The following is a 24,227-nucleotide window of genomic DNA, read 5'->3' as shown; positions in this document are numbered from 1 at the left end:
TTGCATATTATGTATTTATATTAAAAATTAATGGTAAAGTTATGACACCCAATCATTTTCAAACAAAAAAATTATCATAATTATTTGTCAATATCTTTTAATTTATTGCGACGAATAGCCTCAAATTTCATGGGGAGGCTAAGCCTCCCTTGCCTCCTCTGACGAGCCGCCGCTGGATTACTACAACTATGCCCATCACAGTAATTTGCTTTTCCTCTAATCCGCCTTGCAGTCGTCAAGGCCTATGAAATCTTGTCAAGTGACGACTATCTTCATGAACCGACATCTTAGAACTCTTGAACTCGTTCATGCGCCTAAGTCACCTCGATATAATCGTTGAAGAACCGAATAATCTTCTTCTCTTTCAGTTCCTGGACAGTCGGTTTGAAGCTCTGCTTGCGCAACAGGAAACTTTTTTTCTAGTCTTTCTATTTCTTTCCTTCAGCTGGATTTTGTTTTTTTACAATTTTTCTCTCTTCCAACTCTTCTTGTGTAGACCTCATGCCTAGGGGTTGCTTTTTCGCAAATATCTCAAAAACTATTCGACATTTTCCAAATTTGTATGATGCTTAGCCTAACTGAAGGAAAAACTTTCTTGTTAACTCAGTTCTATTCATAATTCATAAAATAATAGATTTAAAGGGAAATTATTAAGCTGAAATTATTGATAAATATACGTTGGATAGAAAGTTACATGAGTGATATAGTCAAATTCATTATAGTTTATAAGATATTTATCAATAAAAATTGAAAAAAATCTTGAATTTTTTTAAAGGAATGGTATAAAAGGAATAAATAATTGGGCAAGAGTCTGAATTTTGGGCTGAATTTTTTCTTCAATTATTAGAGAAAAAACGAGTCTTGAGTTTTTTCATCGTATCTCAATTACTTTATAAGATATAATAAGTTTAAACACAAAAAACCAGATGAGAATAATGATGGAGTAAAAGAAAACAGAATTTTTAAAATTCCATATAAAATATAAACAATTTTATATTCTCAAAAAATAAGACATAGTTGTTCTTGTAACATTGTGTAGAAAGGGAAAAGAATATATAGAAACAATTTAATTGTTCAAAACAAATTGTTCAATAATCAAACAATGAGAATTTAAATGAAAACAATTTTTTTTCACTTTAATGAAATGAATAAAACTTGACCAGTCTTATAAATAAAATCAACTAGTGGTAATTAGTCACACATATATAATTTCTTTTCAATTAGTTACTGCAGTTACTTTAAGAGCAATTATGATACAAAAAAAATGGTTTCCTTATATTAATAACAAGTGATAAAAAAATTGGTAATCAGCAAATGCGATTTTAAGCAATAAAAAAATGTTAAGGGAACGATTTTTTAAAATCATGATTTGCATCAAAGATTATGGTTCCAATTTTTTTTTAATTTCTTATGAACAACACATTTGTTCATTTTTTAAACGCTAGCAGATAAAAAAAATTTTAAATCATTTTCATGTAGCTTTCGATCATAAAAAAACCGAATCGATAGTAATATTTTGAAAAAAATCCAATGATTAATGAAGCTTTTTAATTTTCACCTAAGTAAATTGTTGATAACAAATTGAAAAATGACATTTTTTTTATTTTTCCAACAGAAATCTATTCTGAGACCTTTCAAAAATAGCTCCAAAAACGAAAAAATCTCAGATTTATTATTTAACAATTATCGCACTCGCAATGTTTATAAAGAAAAAGATTGTTAATTGACTAAAGCATAATCAACTGGGAAATCAGGATAAAAATTTTTTGTTGGCGGATTTTTGTTCATTCGTTCATCCAGTAGGTGCCTGAGTTTTTTAAATTCTTAATTTTGATATTTGATAAGTTGAAATAATATATATTCATTGAAGGTCCAAAGTTATCGTGTCTTTCGCCAGCCAGTGTACCTGTTTTGGGACGCATTTTCAACTCTCTGGGAAAATCAGAAATATTGGTCCTACAGGTTCGGGAGGTAGTATTTTTTTTTGGTAAAATTTCTCCTCTTCTTGAATCTTTTTGAAATTTGAAAAATGTCAATAGTTTTTGAGATATTTCTTTCAGTTAATTGTTTATAACATTTGCAATTTTTGCAAGCGCACTTGAATTTTTTCAAAAATTATCTACACACTATTACGAACTGGGTTAACGATAACGCGAGACGAAATACTTATTTCATTCGTCGAAAACTGTGAAATTTTCAGTTAAATATCTCAAATATGGAACATAACTTCATTGCCTTAATTTTTAAATTCGATAACAATTGGCTCGATTTTTTTTTATATGTTGTATGTCAATTCCAGAATATTCTGAGAATATATAAGCACTGCACATTACAAAAATCAGTAACAATAAAGTTCTGAATAAATGTACAAAAACGACTCACCTGTTTTTTTGTAAACTCAAACAAAACAACAACTTTTTCAGAAAACCTGTGCGATATATTCGGTAGTAACTTATCAACTGAATCAGATGATATGATGTTCCGCAGCATCCCTTGTGTATGCTGGACCACCCTTGAACCAATAAAAGCGCGAAACTCCGTTTGCTACGCCTTAAATCAATAATTGCCATTGTCAAAGTGTCTCTTATTAGATTCAAAGGCGGAGTTTGCCGTTTATTTATTGTGTTACATAATTCAGGACTTTTGCGTTGGACTGTACCGACAAAGAGATTAGGAGTTTTTGTATTTTGAAGTTGCTTCTATATTAAAGCTCATAAAGCTTGTATTCCTAATACTGTCAATGAAAAAGTTATTGAAACTTTCTGCAAATTTCATCATCATCCTTTCTTATAATGCTTATTTGGCCATCTCCATTTTTGGAGTGTATCCCATTACTGAATGAGGAGGAATTATTTTTCATATTAACAAATTTCTTGAGTTCTTTCCACATTAATGATGGATTTCTTTTATTCATGTCGATTTAGTCATAAAATAATTGTCTTTTAGTTTTTCGTAAATTCACAAACTCATTACAGAAGTTTCTTAAATTATGGCAATTTTGTTCTGTTCCACTGCAATTAAATAACAAATATGCTCGATCTCGATCAAAACTTTTGATTTTCAGTTCAGTTTCGTACCAAAGTACACTATTTGACATTTGTATTTAAAATCCTCTAGAAAAGTACTGATGTCAATACTATCTACTAACGAGGTCTTACCTTTAAACGTGTGATTCCTAATAGGAGTTGGACAATAGGAAGTGAAAATCGAACGTCCGCTCTTGCAGTTTGAACCACCGGTTCACACAGCGGTCGATCGAGTGTGTCGCCAGGCTACCGTCCTTCCTAATTCTAAGTCACTTTTATCCATGTCGTTTGAACCAAGATTTCTGAATAGTTTAACCGTGTTAGGAATCACACGTTAAAAGGTAAGACCTCGTTAGTCCTTAGCTCGCACAAGTTTCCAACTTCTGAGAGTTGACGTTCGTATGGGGGCGACAGCTGATTAACGGAAAAACAGATTTTAAACAGATTTTTAAACAGAGTACCTGAATTTTGTGGTTACTCCATGAGTTACTGATACATACTGAATTTATGAATGATCTGTATTATCTTACGGGTATTATAAACTTCTATAAATATTTCTTAGAACATAGTCTACAATAGTATTACTGTTGAAGGTACATCGAGTAAATGTGATATCCTTTATATGTTGAGCATATTTCTATATATTGTTCTATAGAAATCATTTTTAGAGAAATCAATCTTGAAGTCCTCCTCTATTATTATTCTAGATCAGGGGTCTCCAAACTTTGAAGCCTTCGGGCCATAATGATTTTTTCAGTTTGTTCCAAGGGCCAATTTCTGCCCTTAAAGGGCCAATTTCTGCCCTTGCTTAAACTTAGATACTTAAGTTAAGTTTTCTTTGTCATCATTTCTATCGTTAAGTTTTACCTTGCAAGTAAATAAAACCAAGTAATTATCATTCTGTGTTTTCTTCTTCAACTTATCACAGCAATAGTAACAACAATTAGGTAATCATTGGCTGTCGCGAGCCAGATTGATGACAGTAAATCATTGGTTGTCGCGGGCCGGATTGATGATACTGGCGCGCCGGATTTGGCCCGCGGGCCGTAGTTTGGAGACCCCTGTTCTAGATCATTGATGAATATAGAAAGACTTGCATTTTGAGAGTGATATAAGGCACCTATCAACAGTTGCTTATTGAAATATCTAATTTTTATAACTTTACACCAGTAATTTCCAGTAGTTGGTGAACATAATATCTGATCTAACATATATTAGCACTCCACCAATATATCTAGAAGTAGAATCAGTAAAATCACACCTCATAATGTTGTAGTTGGTAATTCGAACTTCTACTTCTTCAATTTCAGATGTAGTTCGACTTTCACTAAACCAGGGTTATAATATATTTTTGTTATGGCTTAGTACTTATTTGCCAATAAACTCTGTATGTTGATTTAAATTATTTCACAGTTGAAAGGTTGACTAGGATTATCTATTTGGTTTTTGTAATTTGTGTATTGTTAACAATGGCGGGTTTAATGTTTATAAACTTGTTTGTTTTTGAGTAATCTCCTTCAGATATGAGTTTCTCGAGTTTGATAGCCAAAAATATTGATGCCTGGAATCCTATTTGATTCATTATTTATGGAATATTCGGAAATTACTGGATGGAGTTTTCTGTACTTACAAAGACAGTACTTTGCATTTATCTACATTCAGTTGAAGTCTGTTCTCACTACACCAGATTTGAACTTAATTGAGCGAGTCCTGTACCTGTAAATGACAGCAGTTGTCTATGAACTTAACTACTAAATAAATATGCGAAAAGTAAATGAGGGCATGTAATCCTTACCGAAATGTCATTTATGAAAAAGAGTGGCCCCAGATTAGAACCCTGGTGTAATGTATTTAGTGTTTATATAGTTTACTCATTATCAGTTTGATAACGCGGATGACCTGAAATTATATTGTGTGATCAATGGCATCGAGGACTGTCTTTAACTCTCCCTCAATCTGAAACGTGTTGAACAATAGTGTTTTCGCAATAATCTTCCTTTAAACGCGAGTAAATGTAATGACGTACACACTAGAAAATCGTCCATTTTCATATCAATATTTGATAAACGATATTCCACTCCAACGGCCTCTCACATTCACCGATCTAGGTGTTACCTTCGACACAAAACTTTCTTCGTACCACACATTAAAGCCGTTCTGTCTGCTGCAACCAGAATGTATGGATTTATTGCACGAATCTCCAGAGATTTCGCAGATACATCTACATCGAAAAGCTTATACTATGCTTTCGTCAGATCAAAATTAGAATAGGCATCCATAATTTGGAATCCATCTCATCAGTTGTATACAGAGAAAGTATACAACCGGAAAAACAGATTTTTTTTAAACAGATCAATTAGATCTCCCCATGATGCATTATTAGCTAGACATGCAATGAATAGCCTGAGTTGACGTCGTGATTGTAACTCCACAATTTTTCTTTTTGAACTGATTAATAATTTAATTATTGACCCACATATTCTGCAAAAACTGAAATTCAATTTACCTAGACCAACCTCTAGCGTGGTTAATCTTTTTTATCTGTCAACACCACGTACAAATATTCTGAAACGTTCACCTCTGCATAACGTGTGTGTCAAATGCAGTTCTGCAAGTTGTCACCTCGACATTCTTTACTGTTCCATCTCTGAGATTAGCTATTTCTACTTAAGCTAATTCTATATGTATTGTTTTTATCTTATAACTTATTGTAATTGTATTGCATTGTGATTTGACTTATATCCCTGTACTCATGATGCACTATTTGGAATCTTTGGTGTAGTAATGAATATTAATATATGCCCGATTCCTCGAAGGGACTAGTTCGAGAAAAAGTCAGGAATCAAATCTCCAAGAACATGATAACAGATAAACGGAAGCATTCAATAAACAACGATAAAAATCAAAAGAAATTTACCAAACGATTGAAAGACAAGGACGTTTTTTATTTGAAAGCCGACAAAGGTAACAAAGTAGTAATTCTGGATAACTCGGACTACTACGAAAGGGTCAATACTCTCACTACTAACGGACCGTATGCGAAATTGTCGAGGAACCCGTTACCAAAGATAATTGCCGAAGTAAAAGACGTCCTCAAGAAATGCAACAACATACTTACCCCTCAACTGAAACGGAAGTTACAAGTTTCCAACCCAACGGTGTCGAAACTATATTGCCTCCCAAAAATCCACAAACCGGGAAAATCAATGCGCCCCATCGTGTCAGCTATTGGAGTTCCTACCTACCAAATAGCAAAGTGGCTCACTAAGGAATTTGAAACCTTGTCTATTGCGGAACCAGGTTTTAGTATAAAAAACTCTTTATAGTTCATTCAACATACAAAAAACATGGTTCTGCAAGAAGGTGAGATTTTGGTTTTTTTTATGTTACTTCCTTATTTCCTAGCGTCCCAATTCCACAGACCTTGCAATCCCTCAGGGAACTACTAGAGAAAAATAATTTACTATATTACTAATTTGTGTATTAAACAAAATCGGTTCCAGGTAAAAGGTTGCTTTTATGAACAACAGGAAGGAACGGCCATGGGAAACCCCTTGATTGTCTACCTGGCAGACCTGTTTATGAGCAGATTCGATATGGAAACCAAAGAAAAGTCAAAGTATTTTCCTAGGATTTGGCGAAGGTATGTGGATATTTTCGCGATATTCGATACCAAAAAATCGAATATTGAGGACTTTGTTTCCTTTCTAAATAATAGATGTCCATCAATAAAATTCACGTATGAGTTAGAAAATAAGGGAAAACTTTCAATTTCTTGACGTTTTGGTAATGAGGAGCCAATATGGAGGGTTAGAATACGATATATTTAGAAAAGAAACAAGAACGTACAAGTTTCTCGAGTGGTATTGTAGATGACATAATAAGGAAGAAGTGATTTAGGTTAAGAATGAACGAAATCTCGACTTTCAGAAAGGACAAAAACCGAGATAAATACATCTCAGTTCTATACCACCAATATACGAAGAACTTTGGAAAGATTTTTAAGGAACTAGGTGTGAAGGTGGTTTTTTAAAACAAGTCATACACTACAGAGCCTTTTGGGAAGTCCAAAAGGCGAAGTCGAGAATTCGGAAAAGTCTGGAATTTACGAAATTGAATGTAAATGCAAAATATTATGGACAGACAAAAAGATCTATTGAAGTAAGATATAAGGAACACATAGCACACTTAAAATATGGAAGACCTGAAAAATCAGCAGTCGCCCATCATATTTTGCAACAAAACCATTCCATAGACTTCAGTTCATTAAGATTAGTTAGAGACAAGTTAACAACAACAGGAAATAAGTAAACATAATAATAATAATATGAATAACGATGACGGACCAATACCTAATAGCCATACAATTTAGCTCGTTAAAATAATATTGGATTTACTGATTACTACATAAGGACACATTGTAGAAATAAATTCATATAGGTAATATTGTGAAATTATTTTTTTATATAGCTGAAAATTGTTTTATATATAGCTATAACATTAAAACATTACATAAGGACATATTGTAAATTAAAAGATAAGTCAAATTGTATAATTAATTTAGGTGTGATATATCGGTATGGTTCACCTGTATGATATACCTGTATAACATAGATAGCGTTAGCTTAGGGAAGTTTCCAGTTTTATTTATCTCTTGAAGAAGATCGCTTGGTGATCGAAACACGAGTCGAGGTGTTAAAAATAACGATTTGGTGTTGGGAAAAAACTCCAGTAATATCATATCCCTGTTCTGTAGTTGGGTGTAACCTGTAGAACAGTGTATAAATAAATAAATAAATAAATAAATATTTCATGTGTAAAATGATTATTTTTTTGTATGTATCCTGTTTGTATTCCTAGTCGTGCAATAAATAAAATAAAACTTATGGTGAATATTTTCCCTATCATTCATCTCTAAATTGAAATGAATGTCGCTGATAAATTCTTGCAAGATTAATGCAAAGCCATCATCATTGTGAAAAGTGTAACTGTTGCGATCTTGGCAAACCGCCAACATCAAGATTGAATTAATAGATAAGGCAATCGGTGATAATTTGTACCAACGTAATAGTCCATTCTTCCTTTTGTTCCGCTCACGAAATAAGGGTTGTCTTGGGAATAAATATTTACCTTGGAAACCTCTGGAATATGTTCAAGTATTGTGGAATGTTTCGAATTGGTTCTTGGTTATTGATCAGTTCTTGTCCGAAAATTATTAATTGTGCATGCTGAATTATTTTGCAGTGAAATGTAGCAAGACAATACGAGGTACTTTACATGGTCTGATGGCTTGTAACTTCAATGCAAATCAGGTAAAAACGTATTTGTGAGAATTTTCAACATTTGAGATTTTGTATTGATACTATTTTTTGAAACATCACTCAGATAGTTCGTGTTTGAGTTATGTTGTTTAATCATCCCACTAGATGTTATATAGTGTCATCCCCAAAGTATGCACCATATGGGAAATTTCTTTATTAAGGGTTTTTCGACAAAAACGTATTCTTGATAAAAGTTTATGCATCCCCTAAAACTAAACATGCACCAACAAAATACAGTTAAACACACGTAATATACATTCCCGAAATTTTTCAAAATAGGAGTACTTTACTCTTGTCTCAAAATCAAATATTTGAAGGCTCCTCGTATATTACGTGTGTTTTACTGTATTTTGTCGGTGCATGTTCAGTTTTAGGGGATGCACAAACTTTTATCAGGAATAACTTTTCATCGAAAAACCCTTAATTAAGAAATTTCCCATATGGTGCATACTTTGGGGATGACACTGTACATATATCCGTTAATTTTGAAGTTTTTGAAGAAAAAATGAATGAAAATAACTGTTTCATCTCAAAATTTGAAAAAAAAATTCTTTCCTAGATCTACACACATAGATACAAATTTTATTTTCATCCATTTCAGAATTGACAGGCAGTTTACTCAGTTTGTATGTTTACCAGGAAATATATTTCCGTTAAATTTTTGAAAATGTCCGAAAACGGTTATAAATATGCTATGAAGCTGAAACTATGAACATAAAATATGTTCAGTACGAGTCTACCAACATAAAAAATAAAGAACTGGCTAATCGACTGTACGTAGCCTGCGAAATTTGAACATTACCCTTATATTTTCAACAAACCTCGTATATTGAATATAAAGAGAATTGCCGATACCAAAAATGGAGAAACAAAAAAAATTGGGAAAAAAATGTACAATATGTACACTATATGTAAAATACTGAGTACTAACTTGGAAGCTATTATTTATAGAAATATTCTTTTCAAATGTGAATAAAAAGTGTTCTTGAGTAATAATAACAGTATATGTATTTCATCAGTTCGGACTTCCATTGTCTAATATAATATAAATTGATTTGAAATCCCTGAAAAAATAAAAAGATTAACCGAAAAATTTCAATTTTATTAAATAAAAAATTTAAATTACAAGGAAATAACATACAAGCTACAACCTGAAAATAAAAAATTGAAATATTAGTAAAAGCTGAGAATTAAAAATATTATTATGGATGTCAATAGGATCGCCACTTTCACCGATTATAATATATATGGAGTGGTTTGAAACTCTGGTCATTGAAGAAGCCCACAAGAAGCCCCGAGTCTGGTTGAGATACGTAGACGACACCTTCATAATATGGAACCATGGGAATGCAGAACTAGACATTTTCCTGAAGCACATCAACAACGTAAGTCATTCTATCACTTTCACAATGGAGAAGGAAGTCCAGAACGAATTGCGTTTCTTAGACGTATTGGTGAAGAGGACCGACACTAAATGGGAAACATCTGTATATCGAAAACACAGGACAGTATCTGAACCAGAAATCCAACCACCATCAATCGACTAAGAGAGAAATCATCAACACTCTACTAGACCGTGCTTTCGAGCTCTGTAATACAAAGGAAGGTCTCGAAAAAGAAATAGGCATCATCAAAAATGACCTTCAATGAAATGGTTACTCCAGAGCGATGGTAGAACAAGCTTTAGCTAGAAGACAGCAAGAGCTCCACAAGGAAGAGAAGCCGCCACAACCAGAACTTGTACTTCCCTACATCAGAGAATTATCGGAAAGAATAAGAAGGATTGTGTCCAAGTATAACATCAGGACCTGCTTCAGATCTGGGAACACTATCCGTAGCAGCCTCACAAAAACCAGGCCACCAAACGCGGACTGCCATTCCAAGAATTGTATTTACCGGATATCCTGCGAGTGCGGAGAATCATACATCGGTGAAACTAAGAGGTCATTGAAAGTTCGCATTGCTGAGCACAAGAAACACACACAGCGAGGAGAAACCAGCAAATCCTGAATAGCAGAGCATGTCTGGACTCATCAACATAATATCAAATGGGCTCAAGCTGAAATCATCCACAAAGAGGAACACTGGTTTAGGGGAAAATTCAAAGAAGCCGCGTATATGTTGTCCAACAACGCATTTAGTCAAGCTAGCATAGAGATACGTAACATATGGAAACCTCTTATCAAGCGAAAAACGACCAACTCCTGCCAAACGGTCATCTTCCGCTAAAACCAATGAAGCGGAAAGAAGAAAGAGGGGATAGGTGAAAGGTGAAAGCACCCGAATGACCTATAAATAGTCAGATCTTGGAGGAATAAGTCCAGTTATCACCCGAAGACGATTGTGGATACTAACAATCGAAACGTCGTGACGTAACTTGGTTTGGAATCTTTTTATTTTTATTTTTCATTTTTGTTAATAATATTTTCAATTTTCAGCTTTCACTAATATTTAATTTTTTTATTTTCAGGTTGTAGCTTGTATGTTAAGTTTTTTGTTTTAATAGAATTGTCATTTTTCGGTTATTTTTTTTATTTTTTCAGGGATTTCAGATCAATTTATATTATATTAGACAATAGAAGTCCGAACTGATGAAATACACCACAAACCATTGTTAACCACCTTCAAGCAATAACAGTATATGGTTACCTCAAACGATTTTTGAAAAGAAGTTCAGAATTTCAACAGGTTAATTTTGGTACTAAACTTTGTGGAGAGTTGTATTTGTTTAACAGTAAGGTAAATCTATTTCATATTTTTGTCCAGGTAATTCATATCATGAATGTTTCTGACTCTGAGCTGAAAAAAAATTTTACAAATATCCCAATCCAATACTCAATTCATGGCTCATAATTAGTTTCAATTATTATCTGATGCATTACGTATACAGCATTATGTTACTGTAATTCCTTCTCGAGAACATATGAAAAATTAAAAACATTTTCAGTAGATTCCGTTAATGTTTGCAGAGAAATAGTCTTGACACAAGATCTTAACGTTAATAATGGCGTACAAGTAGTGATTTTAATGGAAAATATTGCGAGATAATTTGTGTTATATTTATTTCAGTTGCATTAAATAAATTAGGAATTGAGTTGGGTGAATGATTTTTGTACTAACAATACACATTGTACGCAGCAACAATATTCACAATATACAATTCATAAAAGTGATTTTTTTATGTTAACACGATTGTGTTTGTAATTTGTTGTTCTTGTCGGAAGTTGCACCTATTCGTATTGGAATATTGACCAAAATCGACCTGGAATCTTTTTAAAATGTCGCTTATAATTTTCCGGCTCTACTTATTTCGACAAATTCACTATTTTTTCCGGCCTTGTAGAACAGTGAAGCGAGGTTGGCATGGAAAGGACATGGTGAGTACCAGCTGGTAGAGATAGATCTACAATTTTTCACAGGTACCCTCCGACTCTATAGATAATTATTATATATTCAAAGTTTCATTTGGAATGAACTTCATATCTTTCTCACAAGCTTGACCAAAACTTTTCTGCTGCTACAAACAAACTAGGACTTAATAATAATAATACTTCTTTATTCACCATAAAGGTGAGAACTTGTTTGGCCAACCAAACCGACCCGGCGAGGGGTCCAAGATGATTACTCATCTTTGTTGTAAAATGCCACCGGCATCGGCCTTTGTTCAGTTTTCTCTTCTTTCAAGTTGGGCTAATTTTCTTATTATTCCATCTAAGTCTAAAAATAATATCGCATATTGCTTTAGGATTTTCGTTTAAAGGTTTTAGATCTGAATTTCATTCAAATGACTTTTTTTTAATTTTTCAAATATCCATACTTACAACCTTTAACTGGTTCAGGTACCCTAATTAAAAAAGTTTGAGACTTAGCTAGGTAAATGATACCTCAAACGAAAGAGCAATAACTAAGCATGTTTTAAAAAGTGTCTGAACACCTGTATGTATTTTATTTGTTTTTTTAATTGGCATCAAAGGTCAGATTTTTTATTTTCTTTTTTTTTGTAAAGTTTAAAGCTCTGTACATAACTTTTTTAGACACAATGGTGCTTCAAACTACTTTAGTACGATTGGGGACACATAAGACTACTAAAATAAATTCAAAAAACCGGACATTTCTGTTAAGATTCGAAGTTATTAGCATTTAATTGACCAATTTTGGGTTTTTGTACTAAAAATCGTAAAAGTTCCCTTAAAAATCAAAAACGCGCTAGAAAATAAAAATGTCTATATGAATATGTTCTACATGGGCTAGTGTATCACCCCCTTAAAGGTTTGCACCCAGCTACCAAACACCCTGTATATGGTCATATTTCCGGATGCCAAACCAGAAACGTAGACAGTTATTCGTGATACGTTGTAGTCGAAAACTATCCGAATGTATTAAAGCAGGTCCAATAATACTGTCTCAATAAGAAATTTTTGACATGATCAGTGCCTGTATAGTCTGAGTTTTAAGTTTGTGTTGAGCAAATCGCGATTTGGAAACAGCTGCCTGAGAACTTTATGAGAATTTTGGTTCAGATATCTGACAGTGAAGTGAAGTTCTGGATCATACCACAATCCTGAATTTTGTAACTCAGTCACGGAGGAAAGTATTTCATTTTCGATGCGGACTTGAAAAGTGCACTTCTTGAGCTTTCTGTTCTTTTTAGGTCAAAACATCATTATCGCAGATTTATTAGAATTGAGCTTGAGCTTATGGGCTGTAAAAATATCAAATATTAAAGATCATTATTAATATATGACTATGCAGATGAAGAATCACGAGGCAGAAAAGAGAAATATAACTGCGTGTCGTCTGCATAGTGATGTATACTTCATTTTGTACAAACAGATAAAAATCTCATTTATAGAAGCTAAAAAGCAAGGGCTCTAAGATAGATCCTTGTGGCACTCCTTCTGATACCCTATTTTTTCAAATATAGTATAAAATGAAATGAATATTCAATGCGGACGTAAACAGATCCCTCCCTCCTAACTTTTGAAAGGGACAAAATATTGAGATCGGACAAAATTTGCGTAACGTAACGTACCGTTACGGGTGAAATGTATGGAAATTTATCACACCATTGGATTTTGGCATCTTTGGTAGGAAGTTGAGAAGAGCTGGCATTTTAACCACTGTCTTTGCTACACTGGCTTTCCGAAAATTCAACTATATTATAGATTTCGTCATTAATCACTCCACAACAAATGTTCCCAAACACTTTTTTCGTACCCCACAACTGTGATTCCTATTATCGACTCAACCTAGTTGTCACCAACAGAAGATCATCTAACTAATCAGATCAGGTCATCTCCCAGGTCTTGGTTGGTAAAATACGAGTTAAGAAAAATATTTTTCAAAACAAGTTTGGCGACTTTGTCGAGGGGAAATACATAACTATGCAAGAAAATATGTATTTCAAAAAAATTCGAAACATTCACCTCTATCAATATCTCTGTACACTAGGATCTGACAGATGCCTGACGAATAACAACTGTTTCCCTAATCAGGTATTGGTGTAAGTTTCCCCATACAAGCTTTCTGTTCGTCCAGCAGCAGACTCCTGATATCAATAGAGATCAATAGAGATCGGCTACAGATCGGTTTCGGAGTATTATTCCTAATCATTGCAGGACACCCCGTATATTATTACACTCAATAGTATGCCGTCTTGGTCAGATCTGTTCTGCACTGATGAGGAGTAACACTTTGAAATTGGTCTGTAGGAAACTTGCACAAATATATTATGGGTGGGTATTATTCAGTGTCCGTATTAGCCGGAGGATCCCTGTACAGGGATCTGACAATTCTGTTTTTCCGCACTGAGAGACGAAAAGTTTTGCGACTCACTCTATCTATGATGAAATCATGTTCTCTTGTGTTTGGGAGTGTCTACATTCACTTTTGTTCATCGTAACCGTAATCCAATTGAGTTTTGACAAAATAGTTACACTTGGATTCATTGTGTCATTGATGGTCAATGACATTATTAAAGAAACTTCAACAACTAACTGGAAACAATATATTGAAACTAATAATAATGACAAACAGTTCAGTGAGGAACAGCGTAGGCTTGCGTGTAAGCATTAGGAGCAGCATAAGCTTGGTTATAATGACTAGGAGCAGCATATGCAGCAGGAGCAGCATAAGCTACTTTGGCAACCGGAACTGCTACTTTAGCCTGGACGTGGAGAGGTTCCCTGCGGACAACAGCATTGAATCCGTGAACAGGATCAGCGGTGTAGTCTACTGTCCTCCTGTGACCATCGGGATCTACAAGGGAGTAGCTACCTTGAACAGAATCTCCTTGCCTTTCTTCGGTTTGGCTTTTGCTGTCACCAGTTAATCCGTCTTGTACATCGTATCCGTACTTGTACTGAGGATTTGGGTCGTAGTCTTCATTCACAGCGACCTTGGCATAGGCAGGAGCTGCGGCGTATTGAACAGGAGCAGCGACTTTGGCGTAGGCGGGAGCTGCGGCGTATTGAACAGGAGCAGCAAATTTGGCATAGGCAGGAGCTGCGGCGTATTGAACTGGAGCAGGAGCGTATTGAACTGGAGCAGCAGCGTATTGGACTGGGGCAGCAGCGTATTGGACTGGGGCAGCAGCATATTGTACGGGTGAGGAATATTGGGTGGGAGCAGCGGGGATGATTCCTGCATTTGCTACTGCAACCAGCAGAGCCAAAGAAAATATCTGGAAAATATATTGCAGAGTATACTTTCAACTAGTGCCTATATATAAATCTAATGACTGAACAACTGATAGTTTAAATCATTGTGAAAGTATTATTTAATCTTGACATGAATCGGATTCCGGTGAATTTATGTTTTGCAATATTAAATTTTCTAAAATAGAGGGAAATCAATTCTTTTGGGAAGTTTCTAGTGAAAGAAGTAACATTCTGTGAGGAACGGTTCTTGAAATATTCAATATCGAACTGATGCGCAAAACAATGAGGTTCATTCAATAAAACAGTTACTTATTCATCACCAAAAATATTTCTGTGGCCATGTTGAAGAATTTGTCATTTCACACTAAAATATGTCATAATGAAATGCCAAAAGTAAACATGAGTAGACTTAAAAATACGGAAATTATAAAATTGAGAAGAAGAAGAAGACTTAAAAAACAAGAGAAAACCATCATAATGAAATGTCGAAAGTAAATATGAGTAGACTTAAAAATACGGAAATTAAAAAATTAAGAAGACGAAGAAGACTTGAAAAACAAAAGAAACCATCATAATGAAATGCCTAAAGTAAACATGAGTAGACTTAAAAATAAGGAAATTATAAAATTGAGAAGAAGAAGACTTAAAAAACAAGAGAAACCATCATAATGAAATGTCAAAAGTAAACTTGAGTAGACTTAAAAATACGGAAATTAAAAAATTAAGAACACGAAGAAGACTTGAAAAACAAGAGAAACCATCATAATGAAATGCCAAAAGTAAACATGAGTAGACTTAAAAATAAGGAAATTATAAAATTAAGAAGAAGACTTAAAAAACAAGAGAAGCCATCATAATAAAATGTCAAAAGTAAACATGAGTAGACTTAAAAATACGGAAATTAGAAAATTAATAAGAAGAAGAAGACTTAAAAAACAAGAGAATTGAAAACCAATAATGGTAACTACAAAAGCGATGGAAATATTACTTCAAAATAATTATACTAAAATAATACAAATTTTTGCAGAAAAATATCTTGTGAAGCAAAACCCAAAGATTTCAATAAGTATTTCTCAAACAAAAAGTTACCGAACGAAGAAAATATTTGAGGCATTAAAACGAAAAAGGGAAGAAGAAATGATACAGAAAGAATAAAGAATATAAGCTACTAGGCCATGGTCGAATGAAACCTGAAAAAAAAACGTTTCGACTGCCACTGTGGCAGACATCATCAGTGGTATGTGAGTTTACCGCAAGGACGTAGTAATGACCGTTACTGATACTTGAATTAGAAAAACATCACGTCTGTGATGAGTCATATGAGAGAGTGAAGCCTAAGTATATTTATTTCAAATCCACAATGTGTACAAAGCCATAAGCATAAGAACCAAGGAAAAAGATGAGGAAAAATTCATCTTTTCTGCTTCAAATCAAAACAAAAAACATGGTTAGCCTGCAATTGAAAAAGTTAGAAATGAATTTGTATAAGGTTATGTAAATTAAAATAGGAGTGGGGGAAATTTTATTTTATACTTTGAACATGATAGATCAATATAGATCAATAGTTATTGCACTATTTTTCGTTTTGTTAAGCATTTATATACCTCACTTCAAATCTGGTACCTATACAGGGTGTTTATTGAACATGCGGCAAAAATTTAAGGGACTATTCCTTAGACTGTTCCAAGGGTATTTTGTCGTTCGATGATTTTTGATAGGGCGCTTTGTTTTAAAGACACGGGTCGAAAAATAATTTCGACAATAATGATTTTGGTAACTGTAAAATTATTAACGTGACCGAAATGAAAGTATAGCATACTACACTGGATCTACCATGAAATAAAAAATATAACAATTCCGTTGATACCTATTAACAACAATCGCGTTTGAAATAATAATTTCAAGTTTAATAGTAGTGAAATGAATATAAAACTCCTTTTCGGGCATTGTCTGACCAAATCCATTTCAATTTCAATTAATTTATTTTTTAGAAACTTGCTTTCGAATTGTTAACATATAATAATAAATTGATGGATGTAGCCGTTACTACGTTACTGACTACTATACTACTATCTACGTTTTTACCGCTTATTTACAGTATTTGTAACTAACGTTTCTATTATTTCTTCATACAAGTACATTTTGAAATAAATACAAACGAAATATTGAGTCAGAGTAAAATGAAAAATGTGCTTTCATTTCATTTTACAGAAATAACTTTCCTGAGTATATTTTTTCAGTGCGCTATTGGTTACAGATACCGTCAACTACATATAACAATCCATTAGACAGATGCCCTGACAAAGTTCAATATACAGGGTTTTTCAGAAAGAAATGTCTCAAAATCAATTTTGAAACAATCATACATAAAATATCGTATAATACGCTTTCATGAACGTATGTTACTCTACAGCCTCTTGTGGATAACAAAATTCTTCATCAATGAAACAATTTCTGTAACTCAAAATGATGTCAATGAAACTCAAAGTAACTCAGTTTCTAAAGAATATTACTGGAGTTTCATCCCAACACCAAACCGTTATGTTAACACCTCGACACGTGTTTCGACCACCGAGTGATCATCTTCAAGAGGAAGCTTAAACTTCCTCTTGGTGATTGAACGAAACACGTGTCGATGTGTTGAAGTAACGATTTAGTATTGGGATAAAACTCCAGTAAAATTAATAACTACACCAAAGGTTCCAAACCGAGCACCACAACTCAGTTTCTATTGAACAAATTGAAGGCAATTCTTCATAAAGTCAGTCGCGATATGTGTACATAATTGAGACTTTATAAAATATATTTTTGAGAAATGAACAACACGTCTACCCTAAATAAAATTCAAATGGTGAAAAACTATTGTATGATCTACCACTCACTTTTGAATCGCTTAAATTAAACCCAATTTTGAACAAAAACTAATTGTATAAATACACACCTTACTGAATGTCATATTGTGCTCCGTCGATAATCACTTTTGTTTCTGATTGATCTTGTGAGTAATTCGAACATTTATATACAAAGGAAAAAGTGGAGCATCGTCTGGAAATCTAGACTGCCACGCCTTCGGCAGTGGGCTATCAAATAAAGTCGTGAAAAAGTTATATAACATGCAATTATGCAATCGAATGTGTTACATTTAATGTCAATATTCAGATACAGCTGAAAATTATAATTGAGATCATCAAAGGTGCAGCGTATTGATGTAGTGGCCCAGTGAATTATTAGGTAAGAGCATTTATTTTCAAATCGAACTACCAATTATTCTGTTGATATCATCATTACATGTTTAACTGATAATTTGATCATTTATTTGAAGATTTCACATTAAAGGCTAAATTAATGGTGATGGGCCAATATCAGGTATTTACCTTCAATATATCCTGTATTTTGAAAAAAGTATATTGTGCAAAAGTGCAAAAGAATAACCCAATCATCTTACTATTGCTTCCTTAAATCCAACTACTAAGTAGCGATTCCTGAACATAATGTCACAATAGGTAGTAGGGGAAAGGGGGGAATGGGAGCCACCTAAGGAAATATTTTTTTTTAATCATACTTTCTAGCTTATAATCAAATTCAAATATTGATATAGGAAGGTTTACATATATATTTTTGTTACATATGACATTTTTTAACAAAACTAATTATAATAGAATTTATAAAAAAAATTGAAAAATGCATTTGGCTCTCATTACCCCATCATACGGGTAATGGGAGCCACCAGTTATTTTAATAGTTAAAGTAAGAATAATTTCTAAGAAAAGCCATATAATAAACTTAATATAAGTAATATGGTAAAAACAAAAATGAGAACCAAAATAGAAACAAAAAACTCTAATTCTACCTGTCCAAGCAAAAGTCACAAATATATCCTTCAGGACTCTCTACACCTGAACATTCAGAATATGCTCAAATTCCACAACTAGTGCACCGATACCACAATTCATTTTTTCCAATATCGTCACAAATAATACATCGAATTCCGTCATCATCAAGATCATCAAATTCTTCGTCATCACACAATCCTGTTTCACTTTCCGAATTTGATGATTCTTCGGAAAACGCCTTTGTCACTTTGCGTTTGGACTTTTTCGGCTTCTGCTGTGCTTTTGATTTTTTTCTGATGCAGATTTTTTTACTTGGTGTTTGAATATTTTCATTTTCTGATGATGAAGCAAAAACTTGCCGTTTTGATTTTTCTTTAGAGGTTTTATCATTTTTTTTTGTTTGCTCTTTTTACTAATTGTTTGATACTTTCCTTTTTTCTCGTTCTTGTCTTTTCTGTTGTTTTTCTTCAAAAAATATTTCCATTGGGGTTTCAGTTAAAATTATTTAATGTTGTTTTTGTCTTGAATTCTTTTTTAGGTTCTTTGGCATTTCTGGGTCGGGGGAAATCATTGAAATAATATCAGAAATTGATGAAGTGACTAGGCTTCTGTCTGTAGTTTCGTCATCCCAACTTGAACATCCGGGTTGAGGCAAATCAGGAACGGCTTCTGGGGGACTTCGTGAGTGAGTCATATGAGTGGGGATGTTTATATCTGTTAAATCCTCAAGATTATCTTGTACATCTATGCAAACTGGTGGCTGACAATCGTACATAAAATCTGTGTCAGTGAAAATATTTGGCTGAATCGGAAAAATGCCAGTACCTCTAAAACCTGATATTGCTTTGTCTATTGAGGCCACTCTAATGTATGCTTTATCAAAGATACTTGCAACATCATAAGGTGTTATCTGGGATAAATTATTTGATCTCATGTATAGATCACATTCCTTATAATAGGCCTTTTTCAGGGGTCCAAAGAACGTGACGTCCAACGGCTGCATTCGGTGAGATGAATGCGGCAGTAGTGAAAGCATAGTTATATGATTGTTCCTACAATAATTATAGGCTTCAAGTGTTGCGTGACTGGAATGATTGTCTAGCACTAGCAGAACTGGTTGATCTTGACTCGGTTTTTTGAATTTAACAAAATGCTTCAGCCATAACAGAAACATCTCATCGTTGGTAAAGCCATTGAATGTGAACTGATATTCTGCATCAGCGGGTCCGCCTTTAGCTAGTAATGGTGAAAATCGTTCTTGGAAACAAAAAGAAAGGTGGCACATATGATCCAACAGCACTCATGGCGCAAAATACGGTAATATTTTTGCCACGTTTCCAACTAGTTGCTGAACCTATTCTTTTTTGCCGTTTTTTTGCTAAAATGTTTCCTGGTTCTTGAACCGTTGTTATGCCGGTCTCATCCATATTATATATATTCGACTTTTGAAATTTATATTTGGACTGCTTCAAGATTTTCAAAGAATCGTGTGACTTCTGTTTTGTTGAAACCTTTGATACGATTGATACTCGTGGCTTCGGGCTTAAGGACACTAATGGTAGGATTTCGTTTCAAAAAACCTTCCAACCAGTCTCTTCCAGCTAGCTGCTTCTGGGTATTGAATCGATGCTTTATCTTAAGATTTTCTGCGCATCTATAGGCAAGGCGACAAAATTGCCATCTAGATAAACCATAGAACGTGTTAGAGAACTTAATTAGATGGGCAGCCATTTCTTTTTCTTGTTCGATTGTAAAACAAGGACGTCTACCTAATTGCGCCGAATACTGCAAGTTTCCCTTCTGTAATCTTCTCTGGAAGGTTTGGTAGGGGATATTACATTGAAGAGCTACTTTTCTTATACCCATTGCATTAGCCACCAACCTAGCACCCCTTTGGAGGTCTTCTGATGTCCACAAACCCTTATCGGTTTTTCTCTTCCACGTCCTGGGCATCTGGAATAAACATTAGGATAATGGAGTAATGGGAGCCATTGTGGCTCCTATTACCTCAAGGTGCATTTTTTATTTAAAATGTTAAAAATCAAAAACAGCATAATTTAACAGAAAATCAGGTGAGATGCAATGAAATTACATACTTTTACGAACCTATAGTGATAAAATAATATGGATTAGACAAAAACCAGTAATACTTACCGCGCCAATAACTTGCACGAATCTCTAGAACAAGATTTGACAATTTCACTCCTCTCCGGTCAACAGTTTAAAACGAACTGATTTGAATAACAGCGGTATCTATGAGCCATCACAGCTTAAGGTCAAGCGTAGAGGGCGTGCAGAAGTTACAATAAGGCGTTCCAATCCTTATTAATAAGGTGGCTCCCATTACCCACTGGCTCTCATTCCCCCATCTCCCCTAGTACTATATGGTGCAGGTGTTTTCAGTCCCAGACCCAGGACATAGATATCAACCTACCTAGGAACCTATGCGACTGTATTTCAATCAGAAATTTACGCTATTGAATTGTGTGCGGAGAGATGGGAATTCAACCTCATGTACAAGTCAATAAAAATATTCTCGAACAGTCAAGCGGCGCTGGAAGCTCTTGGCTCCTACCGGGCAACGTCTAAATTGGTAGCAAATTGCCAAAAACGACTTTCTTCGATAGGAAGACTTAACAGATTGCCTGGTCTGGATTCCTGGCCATACTGACCTAGAAGGCAATGAGGCTGCTGACTCCCTTGCAAAGGAAGGTGCTGCAGGCAGCTTCATCGGCCCAGGACCTCTCATTGGTATCGATTCAGGCTTTGCCAAACAAACATTGAACAACTGGTTTGCAAGAAGATTTATGGATTTCTGGCAGAATCTTCCAGGATTGGCTTACCCCAAGGCGCTTATTCACCCTTCAAAGCTTGATACCAAATAGTTGTTTGAAAACAGTAGGAATGAACAGGCCTCTTCTTACAGGCCACTGTCATTTGAATCATCATATTGTTATGTTATCCGTAAAAGGTACCTATTTAGTGTCGCTTGCCCACCTACTAATAGCTCATATCGAGATCTTAAACAACCACCCGATAGCTGCTGTCACTAACAGAAAAATTAGAAACCTTGTTGGTCCTTGACCAAGGTATTTTAATCATTTTCAGTTGGAAATTGACAATGATACTCGAACTGTGAATTTTCGTAAAACGCTATAAGCGGTTGTAATTCACATGTTCACAGAAACGGATTCGTTATAGTGCTGATTTGGAAGGTCGAGAATTCCGTTTTCTTATCTCTTCGGAGGATATTTATATCAGTTTTTTCCCAACTGTATATGAAAACGTCTTCGAATTATTAGGGTTCGATAATCGGAGGCGTTTTGGGACAAGGAAATGAGGAAATGTCACATGGGTTTTCATCCTCTTCCTTGATGAAGTAGCGCAATAGTGCCGTATTTACAGCTGGCCCTTTGGAATCGAGGCTAAGTACCGCAGAGCGGCATTAAGGACTTCCTTTTGAGTGAAAATTAAATATATATTTTTTATATCAATACCTTCACATTTCACATTACCAATATCATGTCTTCCGGCCATGTTTGGCCATGTTTAAACATAACAAACCGGAATTTTTGCGTCGACATGTGACAATGGATGAAACATATGGTTCCATCACGACACGTGTGTCTATGTTTGTAAAAATATGAAAACTTTTACTCGCAATTCGCAACATTTTCATGTAAATTTTGCAATAAGAAAAATGATTTCATGTACTCATGATCATTTTGGCCTCGAAATATTTAACAATCTCCCAGAAGAGTTGAAGTATAAAATAAATTGTCTTCATTCAAACATAAGTTAAAGAACTTTTCAATGGAAAAATGATTTTATTAAAATTCATACTGTTATAAACTATGTGCGATGTAAATTTTAGTGTTAGTGTATTTTAACCTTTCTCTATGTAAATTTTATTTTAATGTACTATTTTACCTACTAATTGACAATTCCAGTACATGTAAGCCATGCCAAGAATGGAAATAAATATTGGTTGATTTTTGTTTGAAAGTGGTTGACAATATTTCGTGGTGTATTTCATCAGTTCGGACTTCCATTGTCTAATATAATATAAATTAATTTGACAACCCACAAGAAGCCCCGAGTCTGGTTGAGATACGTAGACGACACCTTCATAATATGGAACCATGGGAATGCAGAACTAGACATTTTCCTGAAGCACATCAACAACGTTGATGTGCTTCATCACTTTCACAATGGAGAAGGAAATCCACAACGAATTGCCTTTCTTAGACGTATTGGTGAAGAGGACCTGTCGGTGCTTTTCACCTCTAAATGGGAAACATCTGTATATCGAAAACCCACTCACACAGGACAGTATCTGGACCAGAAATCCAACCACCATCAATCGACTGAGAGAGGAATCATCATGACTCTACTAGATCGTGCTTTTGGGCTCTGTAATACAAAAGAAGGTCTCGAAAAGAAACTAGGCATCATCAAAAATGACCTTCAACGGAATGGTTACTCCAGAGCGATGGTAGAACATGCCTTAGCTAGAAGACAGCAAGAACTCCACAAGGAAGAGAAGCCGCCACAGCCAGTACTTCCCTACATCAGAGGATTATCGAAAAGGATAAGAAGGATTGGGTCCAAGTATAACATACGGACTTGCTTCAGATCTGGGAACACTATCCGTAGCAGCCTCACGAAAACCAGGCCACCAAACGCGGACTGCGATTCCAAGAATTGCATTTACCGGATACCCTGCGAGTGCGGAGAATCATACATCGGTGAAACTAAAAGGTCATTGAAAGTTCGCATTGCTGAGCACAAGAAACACACATAGCGAGGGGAAACCAGCAAATCAGGATTAGCAGAGCATGTTTGGACTCATCAACATAACATCAAGTGGGCTCAAGCTGAAATCATCCACAAAGAGGAATACTGGTTTAGGAGAAAATTCAAAGAAACCGCGTATATGTTGTCCAACTACGCATTTAGTGAAGCTAGCGTAGAGATACGTAACATACGGAAACCTCTAATCAAGCGAAAAACGACCAATTCCCGCCAAACGGTCATCTCCCGATGAAACCAATGAACCGAAATGGGGGAAGAGGGGATAGGTGAAAGCACTTGAATGACTTATAAATAGTCAGATCTCGGAGGAATAAGTCCAGTTATCACCCGAAGACGATTGTGGATACTAACAATCGAAACGTCGTGACGTGGTTTGAAATATTTTAATTTTTAACTTTCAGTTTTTATTAATATTTCAATTTTTATTTGTTTGATCGTTGCTTGTTTGTTTTGTTCAATAAAATTGTTATTTTCGGTTAATCTTTTTAATTTTTTTCAGGGTTTTCAAATCAATTTATATTATATTAGACAATGGAAGTCCGATTTTGATTTTGATTGACAATTAATGCCAGA

At 34.5% G+C, this 24,227-nt stretch overlaps 1 protein-coding gene across 1 annotated transcript; it reads right to left on the bottom strand.

Moving 5' to 3' along the window:
* Positions 1-14,340: 14,340 nt before the first annotated feature.
* LOC111504486 (uncharacterized) lies at positions 14,341-18,093 on the bottom strand. Its single transcript, XM_023159053.2, has 2 exons — positions 17,948-18,093; positions 14,341-15,029 (listed from the first exon to the last, which is right to left on the bottom strand). The coding sequence occupies exons 1-2, from the start codon at positions 17,960-17,962 to the stop codon at positions 14,385-14,387; spliced, it is 660 nt and encodes a 219-aa protein (XP_023014821.2). The 5' UTR covers positions 17,963-18,093; the 3' UTR covers positions 14,341-14,384.
* Between the last annotated feature and the right edge of the window lie 6,134 nt (positions 18,094-24,227).

This window comes from Leptinotarsa decemlineata, unplaced genomic scaffold (assembly GCF_025532065.1).
Source record: "Leptinotarsa decemlineata unplaced genomic scaffold, Ldec_3_MD MMD2_tig00026336_RagTag_RagTag, whole genome shotgun sequence".
In the NCBI taxonomy this organism is placed as follows: Eukaryota; Metazoa; Arthropoda; class Insecta; order Coleoptera; family Chrysomelidae; genus Leptinotarsa; species Leptinotarsa decemlineata.
The sequence above is the reverse complement of the archived record's forward strand: the minus strand, read 5'-3'. Positions and strand labels throughout refer to the sequence as shown.